Raw genomic sequence first — 12644 nt, 5'->3', positions numbered from 1 at the left:
TTTCAGGGTTCACTAGATAGGCATGTTGTTGGATCGGGGCCCAGTCCCCAATGTCATGCTCTGGTACATTTGGGTTGGCACATCTGAGAATGAACCCTGATATTTTAAAAGCAGGGCAACAATGTCAATATAATTGTACCAAAAATTGTCAGTTGGTTGCATGAATAAATATCATCAATAAGTCGATTACTAAATCTGATCATGAAATGTAAATATGAAATATTTGTTTGCATAGTCATATTTTCAACGTCTTATCAATGACATGTTGCTAGGTGGGATATCCCCAATGTCAAAACACAGTTTTAACGTGTCCTAATCAATAACCAATAAGCAGAAACAGTTGGGATATATTGAAAACCTAAACATAACATGTGCTATGAACACAAACATCTGCCACAATAATCATATTACTTAAACAAGCACCTTATAAACTGCACAAGCACCAAAAACACTGTTGTTTTGACAAGTAGCAATAAATCACTGATATCGATTAGGGGGGAAATCAGGTTGTTCGTGCTGTTGAAACTAACAACTAAAAAACACATGGAAATGGGAGATATATTTTACCTCACTGGTTAGAGGACAACCTGCAGAAGACAGTCAGCTACATTTTGGAGTGATGCATTTAAATGTAGGGGTCCCTAAACAAAGGAACACAACACTTATTTGTCATAACTCATCGATATCATGTTAAAATCATTTGTGTGACAGGAGGGCGATGAAGTTGCACGTCCTGTTAAAACGAACAGCTCAAAAAGCACACGGAATCTGGGAATAATGTGTACATCCCTGGTTAGAGGACAACTTGTAGAAAGCAGCTAGCTACATTTTGAAGTGTTGCATTTTGATTCAAGTGCGTCACCAACGTGGTAAGTGTAACACAGCTCTTTTTTTGTTAGTCACTTTTTGTTAAATCACATAAATAGTACTCTTCCATTTCAGAGTCTGGATTTTCCCCCTGAAACTAAAATCAATAGAACAAATATAATATTTAGGCAAATATTTAGGGTTCTACATTGTGACATCATTAAAATACTCCTACTACAATGTTCAAACATTCTACATTGTGACATTATTTCATTGATATCATGAAACAACTCCTTCATGTATTTTCTGATGTTTAATCAGAGATCTGTTATCAGAGTATCTCTTCCCACATTGATCACAGCTAGGAGATTTCTCTCCTGTGTGTGTTCTCTGATGTGATACTAGGCTGGTTAGCCAAGAAAATCTTGTCCCACATTGAGTACAGCTATATTGTTTCTCTCCTGTGTGTGTTCTCTGGTGTATAGTGAGATAGCTAGACGTAGAAAAACTCTTCCCACATTGAGTACAGCTATAAGGTTTCTCTCCTGTGTGTGTTCTCTGGTGTATAGTGAGATAGCTAGACGTAGAAAAACTCTTCCCACATTGAGTACAGCTATATGGTTTCTCTCCTGTATGAGTTCTCTGGTGTTTAGTGAGATAGCTAGACGTAGAAAAACTCTTCCCACATTGAGTACAGCTATATGGTTTCTCTCCTGTGTGTGTTCTCTGGTGTATAGTGAGATAGCTAGACGTAGAAAAACTCTTCCCACATTGAGTACAGCTATAAGGTTTCTCTCCTGTGTGTGTTCTCTGGTGTAATATCAGGCCGTCTGACCGAGTAAAACTATTCCCACATTGATTACAGCTATAAGGTTTCTCTCCTGTGTGTGTTTTCTGGTGCTTCTTCATATTGTGTGAAGTTGAGAATATTTTTCCACAATCTGAACAGTGGAAAGACTTCTCTCCTGTGTGTGTTTTCTGGTGTAGAGTCAGAGAGCCAGATGCAGCAAAACTCTTCCCACATTGGTTACAGCTATAAGGTTTCTCTCCTGTGTGTACTCGCTGGTGTTTAGTCAGATGGCAAGATGAAATATAAGTCTTCCCACATTGATCACAGCTATAAGGTTTCTCTCCTGTGTGTGTTCTCTGGTGTATTATCAGGCTGTCTGGCCGAGTAAAACTCTTCCCACATTGATTACAGCTATAAGGTTTCTCTCCTGTGTGTACTCGCTGGTGTCTACTCAGATGGCAAGATGAAATATAAGTCTTCCCACATTGATCACAGCTATAAGGTTTCTCTCCTGTGTGTGTTCTCTGGTGTGATAACAGGTTGCTTGACTGAGTAAAACTCTTACCACATTGATCACAGCTGTACGGTTTCTCTCCAGTGTGAATTCTCAGGTGTACTTTTAGTGCTTTTAAACTTGAGTAACTCTTCCCACAATCAAAACAGTGGTGAGATTTCTCTCCTGTGTGTGTTCGCTGGTGTATTTTAAGTTCTGATGAAGATTTGCAATGTTTTCCACAGTCAGAGCAGCAGATAGATTTCTTCCCTGTGGGTCTCTGCTGGTGTTTCTTGAGGTGATAGAATCTGGACAGACTCTTCTCTGACTCGTCAGCATCATGATGTTGAGGCTCCCCAGAGGATCCATGATAGTCACGTCTCTCTCCTGTGTGAACAAGTCAGACAGATAGTTAAAGGCTCACAACAGCAGAAATCCACTGAAAAAGGTGATGCCAACAGCGTAGCCATGATACTGTACAACAATTGACGTCTGTAATGAATGTTAAAATGACTTGACAATTGTCTTAAGACAGTCAAGTGAGCAACAATAGTCATATTTAGTCTTGTTTTCACATTAGTAGTAACTAGAAATAAGTAAAAGGTGTTGAACTCCTAAGCAGTGTGCCAGGCGACTTTTGTTCTCAAATATAGGCACCTTTCTGTGTTTGCTAAAATTGCGACAAGGGCGATGCTCACACAATTTGATTGCAGAAACACCTCCCTGCTAATGCAGAAACCGCTAGTTATGGATGTAGTATATCTGCCTGGAGCAAAAATGGTGAGCAAGTGGCCTAAGCTGTGCCATTAGAGATTCTGGGTTCGAGTCCAAGCTCTGTTGCAGCCGGCCGCGACCGGGAGGCCCATGGGGCGACGCACAATTGGCCCAGCGTCGTCCGGGTTAGGGGAGGGTTTGGCCGGCAGGGATATCCTTGTCTCATCGCGCACTAGCGACTCATGTGTCGGGCCGGGCGCAGTGCACACTGACCAGGTCGCCAGGTGTACGGTGTTTCCTCCGACACATTGGTGCTGCTGGCTTCCGGGTTGGATGGGCATTGTGTCAAGAAGCATCGCGGCTAGGTTGGGTTGTGTTTCGGAGGACGCATGGCTCTCGACCTTCGCCTCTCCAGAGTCCGTATGGGAGTTGCAGCAATGAGACAAGACTGTAAGTACCAATTGGGGAGAAAAAAGGGGTGAAAAAAAAAATATATTTAACAAATGGTGAGCAAAGATTAGTTTTCACAATGTATTCTGAATATTACAGCACTAGATCAGGAGTGTTACTCAAGGAAACTCACATTAAGCTCTGTGTCTATTCACTAATTCACCACCGTGGGGGAAACTCAGGGGAGTTCTCATAGGCTGACAGCAAAAATAGCCTCCATTTCCAGGTTGATTATGATTATTATTATCATCATTTGACACTACTTTGGATTATAATTGAAAGGCTCGTTTGAATGTCCTGATTTAATATAATATTTGTGTTATTGTCAAATGTACTACTTTATATTTAAAAACGACTTCAACCAGTAAAATGCTCATTGGCTAGTTTTCCATCAGCCTGACATCAGCCTGACAATGAGGTTTTGTCCACTAAGTGTATGCCAAAATGGTCTATAATCTCACCTAACAATAACATAGACCTACTGTAGGACCCATAACTTCACCTAACAACAACATAGACCTAGGACTATAAATCATTTAATATTTTAGGTGAAACAAGGAGACTAAAATGTCTTTGTCATGACAATTCATAACCTGATCACCAGATAATTTTGTGAATAATCCCACTAGGCTACTCTGTAATGTGTTGTCATTCTAAATGTCCTGAATAAAGGAAAATAGCTCTGTGTGTTGTACAATAGCCTATCCATCAAGGAACAGTTCTCTACACATTATGAGCTAAGTATCTCCGTTTCCAAACGGACTAACGAGACCCTACTGTAAATCAAGTAGACAATAACACATTATAAATATCGATTTGTTTGGGATGTTGGATCCAACGTGGAGCACGGCATAACTGTCTTTACCGGTGTAATGAATGAAGAACTACGTTTGACTGGCATGCAGAAAATGATTTCCTGGATCAGCTGATGATAGTTGAACATGTGACTGTAACTAAACAGCTACAGTATTAAGTATTATGTGTAATTATTGAAGAACCGCATTAATGACAGTATCCATTTGGGAGTTGTCAATAAAGTTAAGGTGACTCTCGGTTAGAACCATTGGATTTAGTAAACTGAAATGATTTAGGATTTCTGTGCCCATGAAAACTGTTTTCCCAGCGTAACATAAGGAGACACTAAATGTTACGTAGTTAGAGAGCATTTCGGAGATCTGAATATACAAAACAACTGTCCGACAGCAAGATCCAGTATTTAAGTTAAAGTTCATCATATGACAAGCATAACGTTATGACTATAACTACTGTTCCCTGAAGGAGGGAAACTAGGTACAACATACTATTAAATCCACACGTTATGACTATAACTACTGTTCCCTGAAGGAGGGAAACTAGGTACAACATACTATTAAATCCACTGGCTTACTGGTGTTCTTCCATGCCGTCCATGGGAGGGGTGCGTCACTTGAGTGGGTTGAGTCACTGACGTTGTCTTCCTGTCTGGGTTGGCGCCCCCCCTTGGGCTGTGCCGTGGCGGAGATCTTTGTGGGCTATACTCGGCATTGTCCCGGGATGGTATGTTGGTGGTTGGAGATATCCCTCTAGTGGTGTGGAGGCTGCGCTTTGGCAAAGTGGGTGGGGTAATATCCTACCTGTTTGGCCCTGTCCGGGGGTTTCATCAGATGGGGCCACAGTGTCTCCTGACCCCTCCTGTCTCAGCCTCCAGTATTTATGCTGCAGTAGTTTATGTGTTGGGGGGCTAGGGTCAGTCTGTCACATCTGGAGTATTTCTCTTGTCTTTTCCGGTGTCCTGTGTGAATTTAAATATGCTCTCTCTAATTCTCAGAGGACCTGAGCCCTAGGACCATGCCTCAGGACTACCTGGCTTGATGACTCCTTGCTGTCCCCAGTTCACCTGGCCGTGCTGCTGCTCCAGTTCAAACTATTCTGCCTGCAGCTATGGAACCCTGACCTGTTCACCGGAGGTGCTACCTGTCAAAGACCTGTTGTTTTCAACACTCTAGAGAGCAGGAGCGGTAGAGATACTCTCAAAGATCGGCTATGAAAAAGCCAACTGACACTTACTCTTGTGTTACTGACTTGTTGCACCCTCGACAACTACTATGATTATTATTATTTGACCATGCTGGTCATTTATGAACATTTGAACATCTTGGCCATGTGCTGTTATAATCTCCACCCGGCACAGCCAGAAGAGGACTGGCCACCCCTCATAGCCTGGTTCCTCTCTAGGTTTCTTCCTAGGTTTTGGCCTTTCTCTGGAGTTTTTGCTAGCCACCGTGCTTCTACACCTGCATTGCTTGCTGTTTGAGGTTTTAGGCTGGGTTTCTGTACAGCACTTTGTGATATCAGCTGATGTAAGAAATACATTTGATTTGATTTGTGACTATAATTACTGTTCCCTGAAGGAGGGAAACTAGGTACAACATACTATTAAATCCACACCTCGCTGGAAGCCCCGCATTCCACAGGTGATGAGCGTGAGACTCGGATATATTCCTTAACCTGTTAGGGCTAGGGGGCAGTATTGACACGGCTGGATAAAAAACATACCCGATTTAATCTGGTTACCACTCCTACCCAGTAACTAGAATATGCATATACTTATTACATATGGATAGAAAACACCCTAAATTTTCTAAAACTGTTTGAATGGTGTCTGTGAGTATAACAGAACTCAAATGGCAGGTCAAAACCTGAGAGATTCCTTTACAGGAAGTGGCCTGTCTGACCATTTGTTGAACTTCTTTTCCATCTCTATCATTTACTAAGGATCTCTGCTCTAACGTGACACTTCCCACGTCTTCCATAGGCTCTCAGAGCCCGGGAAAAAACAGAATGTCGTCATTCCAGCCCCAGGCTGAAACACATTATCGCCTTTCTCAAGTGGCCGATCAAGGGACACTGGGCTTATGCGCGTGACCCGACCGCCCCCGCCTTTGGGATTTTTTCCTCTGTTTGCCGAAAAGGAGATTCCCTGTCGGAATATTATCGCTTTTCTACGAGAAAAATGGCGTAAAAATTGATTTTAAACAGCGGTTGACATGCTTCGAAGTACGGTAATGGAATATTTAGAATTTTATTGTCACGAATTGCGCCATGCGCGCGACACTTCTTTACTATTTCGGATAGTGTCTGGAACGCACAAACAAAACGCCGCTATTCGGATATAACGATGGATTATTTTGGACCAAACCAACATTTGTTATTGAAGTAGCAGTCCTGGGTGTGCATTCTGACGAAGACAACAAAAGGTAATCAAACTTTTATAATAGTAAATATGATTATGGTGAGTGCTAAACTTGCCGGGTGTCTAAATAGCGAGCCCGTGATGCCTGGGCTATGTACTTAGAATATTGCAAAATGTGCTTTCACCAAAAAGCTATTTTAAAATCGGACATATCGAGTGCATAGAGGAGGTCTGTATCTATAATTATTAAAATAATTGTTATGCTTTTTGTGAACGTTTATCGTGAGTAATTTAGTAAAATGTTAGCGAATTCCCCGGAAGTTTGCGGGGGGTATGCTAGTTCTGAACGTCACATGCTAATGTAAAAAGCTGGTTTTTGATATAAATATGAACTTGATTGAACAAAACATGCATGTATTGTATAACATAATGTCCTAGGGTTGTCATCTGATGACGATCATCAAAGGTGAGTGCTGCATTTAGCTGTCTTCTGGGTTTTGGTGACATTATATGCTGGCTTGAAAAATGGGTGTCTGATTATTTCTGGCTTGGTACTCTGCTGACATAATCTAATGTTTTGCTTTCGTTGTAAAGCCTTTTTGAAATCGGACAGTGTGGTTAGATTAACGAGAGTCTTGTCTTTAAATAGCTGTAAAATAGTCATATGTTTGAGAAATTGAAGTAATAGGATTTTTAAGGTTTTGAAAATCGCGCCACAGGCTGCCAGTGGCTGTTACGTAGCGTCCCACCTAGCCCATAGAGGTTAAATGATTTAATCCTTAAATGTAATACCTCACTTCACCGACCCAGGAAGTGGAGGAGCCAAACAGGTGTTGTAACTCGTTCATAACTGGCACGCAGATCGGTAGAAATGGTAAGATAAATTGGCACTTCAAACGGAAATGGAAAAAGTTTGCCTATTTTACCGGAAACTTCAGGAGCATAACGTCAGAATTAACGAAGGCCAGCAGCAGGTGGGGAATTGGTTATTTTCTTCTGGTTATATTGACCTCTGGCTTCCTCAAGTAATTTGTTTGTGTTAATTATTTAATCAAATGCTTGAAGCATCAGTTCAATTCAAGTTCTGCACATACAGTTGATTTTATTAAACACATGGGGTGTGTCTATATGAACAAATACACGTCATAAAATTTCAACCAATCAATTGGTAGAAAGAATACAGTAGGTTGTATCTCTCTAGGTCATGCCAGTAGGTTACAGTAGGTTGTATCTCTCTAGGTCATGCCAGTAGGTTACAGTAGGTTGTAACGCTCTAGGTCATGCCAGTAGGTTACAGTAGGTTGTAACTCTCTAGGTCATGCCAGTAGGCTACAGTAGGTTGTATCTCTCTAGGTCATGCCAGTAGGTTACAGTAGGTTGTAACTCTCTAGGTCATGCCAGTAGGCTACAGTAGGTTGTATCTCTCTAGGTCATGCCAGTAGGTTACAGTAGGTTGAACCTCTCTAGGTCATGCCAGTAGGCTACAGTAGGTTGTATCTCTCTAGGTCATGCCAGTAGGTTACAGTAGGTTGTAACTCTCTAGGTCATGCCAGTAGGTTACAGTAGGTTGAACCTCTCTAGGTCATGCCAGTAGGTTACAGTAGGTTGTATCTCTCTAGGTCATGCCAGTAGGTTACAGTAGGTTGTATCTCTCTAGGTCATGCCAGTAGGCTACAGTAGGTTGTATCTCTCTAGGTCATGCCAGTAGGTTACAGTAGGTTGTATCTCTCTAGATCATGCCAGTAGGTTACAGTAGGTTGTAACTCTGTAGGTCATGCCAGTAGACTACAGTAGGTTGTATCTCTCTAGGTCATGCCAGTAGGTTACAGTAGGTTGTAACTCTCTAGATCATGCCAGTAGGTTACAGTAGGTTGTACCTCTCTAGATCATGCCAGTAGGTTACAGTAGGTTGTAACTGTCTAGGTCATGCCAGTAGGTTGTATCTCTCTAGGTCATGCCAGTAGGTTGTATCTCTCTAGGTCATGCCAGTAGGTTACAGTAGGTTGTAACTCTCTAGGTCATGCCAATAGGCTACAGTAGGTTGTATCTCTGTAGGTCATGCCAGTAGGTTGTATCTCTCTAGGTCATGCCAGTAGGTTACAGTAGGTTGTATCTCTCTAGATCATGCCAGTAGGCTACAGTAGGTTGTATCTCTCTAGGTCATGCCAGTAGGCTACAGTAGGTTGTATCTCTCTAGGTCATGCCAGTAGGCTACAGTAGGTTGTATCTCTCTAGGTCATGCCAGTAGGCTACAGTAAGTTGTAACTCTCTAGGTCATGCCAGTAGGTTACAGTAGGTTGTAACTCTCTAGGTCATGCCAGTAGGTTACAGTAGGTTGTAACTCTCTAGGTCATGCCAGTAGGTTGTATCTCTCTAGGTCATGCCAGTAGGTTACAGTAGGTTGTATCTCTGTAGGTCATGCCAGTAGGCTACAGTAGGTTGTATCTCTCTAGGTCATGCCAGTAGGCTACAGTAGGTTGTATCTCTCTAGGTCATGCCAGTAGGTTACAGTAGGTTGTATCTCTCTAGGTCATGCCAGTAGGTTGTATCTCTCTAGGTCATGCCAGTAGGTTACAGTAGGTTGTAACTCTCTAGGTCATGCCAGTAGGTTACAGTAGGTTGTACCTCTCTAGGTCATGCCAGTAGGCTACAGTAGGTTGTAACTCTCTAGGTCATGCCAGTAGATACAGTAGGTTGTATCTCTCAAGGTCATGCCAGTAGGTTACAGTAGGTTGTAACTCTCTAGGTCATGCCAGTAGGTTGTAACTCTCTAGGTCATGCCAGTAGGCTCCAGTAGGTTGTATCTCTCTAGGTCATGCCAGTAGGTTGTAACTCTCTAGGTCATGCCAGTAGGCTCCAGTAGGTTGTATCTCTCTAGGTCATGCCAGTAGGTTACAGTAGGTTGTATCTCTCTAGGTCATGCCAGTAGGTTGTAACTCTCTAGGTCATGCCAGTAGGCTCCAGTAGGTTGTATCTCTCTAGGTCATGCCAGTAGGTTACAGTAGGTTGTATCTCTCTAGGTCATGCCAGTAGGTTGTATCTCTCTAGGTCATGCCAGTAGGTTACAGTAGGTTGTAACTCTCTAGGTCATGCCAGTAGGTTACAGTAGGTTGTACCTCTCTAGGTCATGCCAGTAGGCTACAGTAGGTTGTAACTCTCTAGGTCATGCCAGTAGGTTACAGTAGGTTGTATCTCTCAAGGTCATGCCAGTAGGTTACAGTAGGTTGTAACTCTCTAGGTCATGCCAGTAGGTTGTAACTCTCTAGGTCATGCCAGTAGGCTCCAGTAGGTTGTATCTCTCTAGGTCATGCCAGTAGGTTACAGTAGGTTGTATCTCTCTAGGTCATGCCAGTAGGTTGTAACTCTCTAGGTCATGCCAGTAGGCTCCAGTAGGTTGGGTCTCTCTAGGTCATGCCAGTAGGCTACAGTATGTTGTAACTCTCTAGGTCATGCCAGTAGGTTACAGTAGGTTGTACCTCTCTAGGTCATGCCAGTAGGCTACAGTAGGTTGTATCCAAGTGGAAACAATTATCAACCCAATGTGGAAAGTGTTGAATTTGGTCAACAACAAAATGAATGGCTTATTTGCTACGTGAGGTTTACTTGATCTAACAGAAGTTTCGTAATGATTAAGTTGTTACGTGGACACGTGACATACCGACAACTTTGATAAAAACACTATAGGAGTTGTCTCCAGATTGCTATGCATATTCATGCTAGTAGCTTAGCATCTCTCTCCATTGAATACAGGTGGTTGACGACAACAACCCTCATAGAATATAAACAATAGATTACAATAATAAGATGTATCCACTAATCCAAAGACAGGATAGGTGGGAGATAGACAACCCACAGTGCAGCTTTGTGGACAACGACTCCCCTTGTCAGGACGGAGAGACATCTTGTCAGTATATCCATAATGTTTGGTGTAGCCAACCCAACTCTCACATGGCTCTATTGGGGGTCACGGTGTGTAGTAAAACATCACTACATTAAAAACACTACATGCCGTGGCCCCCAGTCTGCGGTCAGCAGATAGACCCTCCTCAAATATATATGTTAAGTCACTTTTTGGAAACGGAACGGAGAAAACAAGGGGTAGCTTGTCTCTACGTCGTCTGATTCTAGACATATCAGTCATCATCCCAGGACCCTCCGTTGAAGAGGTATTGACGAGCCAACTCCGAATATCCAAAGTTAAAAACTAATTGAAGGTGGTACTTACTGGTGTTAATCAGATCTCCTGTCTCCTCCTCTTCATCTTTCAATGTGACAGTAATCTCTCCTTCCTTCTTCACTCCAAAAACTGCATCCTCCTCCTCCTTCACTCTGAACGTGTCTTCCTCTTCTTTTACTGTAACATCCTCCTCTTCCTCTTCCTCCTCTTCTTTTACTGTAACATCCTCCTCCTCTTTCACTCTGAACGCGTCTTCCTCTTCTTTCACTGAAACGTCTTTCTCTTCTTCTTTCACGGTAACAGCCTCACCCTCTACTTAGTTTTGTATTGAAACAGCCTCCTCTTCCTCCTCCTCTTTGACGAGAGCTTCTTTCTCCGTCCAGCAGACCTCATCTTCTTTAGCAGGAGGAGAGTAGCTTAGTGAACGCATGGTCGGAGATGTTAGCTAGCTAGGCTAATGCTAACTTAACCAGCCCGCTAGCTGACTAATAACAACAACACCGTAAATATGAAATTAAATCGGATAACTAACTAGACGACAGTAGTGGGTTTAAAACACAGTGGCTAATATACACTAAAGCATCTAAAGAGCTTTATTGGTTTGGCTATTTTGTCTAGCAAGCTACCGAGGTGGCTGACTAACTGTTGTTGCTGTTGAACGAAGCGTTCCGTCCACTAGATTTTACGTCACACCAACAGCATTACCTTAAATTCCCACACCGCCATCTGCTGACTGGAGTGGGTAACGCAGTTGAGTAAAATGTATATTATAATGTTCAGACAAAAAGTTAAACGGTAGGAACTTCCTGAATTGGAATTACCCCTCTACACATGTACTGCACTGGAATTATCCCATTGGCTGGCAGAAACGTGCAGTTTCGTTTTTATTGGGCCATCAAAGCTGTGTCAGGGATTTTTGTGATTGGTTCCATTTCAGTCACATGTGCATAAGGGAGAGGTGGTGTCTGATGTCTGCAGGTCAATGCAACTGAGAAATATGATCCTTGTAATTATTCTCTGTGAATATCAGCAGTGGTAATGATTGTGAAATATGATCCTTGTAATTATTCTCTGTGAATATCAGCAGTGGTAATGATTGTGAAATATGATCCTTGTAATTATTCTCTGTGAATATCAGCAGTGGGAATGATTGTGAAATATGATCCTTGTAATTATTCTCTGTGAATATCAGCAGTGGTAATGATTGTGAAATATGATCCTTGTAATTATTCTCTGTGAATATCAGCAGTGGTAATGATTGTGAAATATGATCCTTGTAACTATTCTCTGTGAATATCAGCAGTGGTAATGATTGTGAAATATGATCCTTGTAATTATTCTCTGTGAATATCAGCAGTGGGAACAGTGAGAGACTAGTTGATTATAGACTAACAGTCTGAAGGACACAACTCATGTTATTCTGGTTAAACAGTGGGAGACTAGTTTATTATGGACTAACAGTCTGAAGGACACAACTCATGTTATTCTGGTTAAACAGTGGGAGACTAGTTGGACTAACATTTTGGACACACTTATTCCATTTTTTACATATTTTTTTTTAACTATTTTCTACATTGTACAATAATAGTGACAACAATAACACTATTGGCATTCTCTCAACCTGCTTCATGAGGAATTCATCAGGAATGCTTTTCCAACAGTCTTGAAGGAGTTCCAACATATGCTGAGCACTTGTTGGCTGCTTTTCCTTCTTTTCCTTCTCTGCGGTCCAACTCATCCCAAACCATCTCAATTGGGTTGAGGTCGGGTGATTGTGGAGGCCAGGTCATCTGATGCTACATATCGCTGTCCTTCTTGGTCAAATAGCCCTTACACAGCCTGGAGGTGTGTTGGGTCATTGTCCTGTTGAAAAACAAATGATAGTCACACTAAGTGCAAACCAGATGTGATGGAGTATCACTGCAGAAAGATTACAGGTAACTTATTAAATATTTTGTAGTCATGTTGGGCGAGTTGGAACCGGTGTTTTTCTGGATCAAACGCGCCAAATAAATTGACATTTTGGAGATATAACGACGGA

At 42.1% G+C, this 12644-nt stretch overlaps 1 protein-coding gene across 1 annotated transcript; it reads right to left on the bottom strand.

Moving 5' to 3' along the window:
* Nucleotides 1-715: 715 nt before the first annotated feature.
* Nucleotides 716-10919, bottom strand: LOC145867056 (uncharacterized; the record flags this gene model as incomplete). The annotated part of the gene is made up of 2 exons (XM_082971101.1): nt 716-2477; nt 10652-10919. Coding segments are annotated over 2 exons (1659 nt in total), but the record flags the coding sequence as incomplete, so codon positions are not given.
* Nucleotides 10920-12644: the final 1725 nt, after the last annotated feature.

The sequence above is a fragment of the Salmo salar genome, unplaced genomic scaffold (genome assembly GCF_965601325.2).
Source record: "Salmo salar unplaced genomic scaffold, fSalSal1 ptg000177l, whole genome shotgun sequence".
Lineage (NCBI taxonomy): Eukaryota > Metazoa > Chordata > Actinopteri > Salmoniformes > Salmonidae > Salmo > Salmo salar.
Note: the sequence above shows the minus strand (reverse complement) of the source record. Positions and strands in the feature narration are given on the sequence as shown.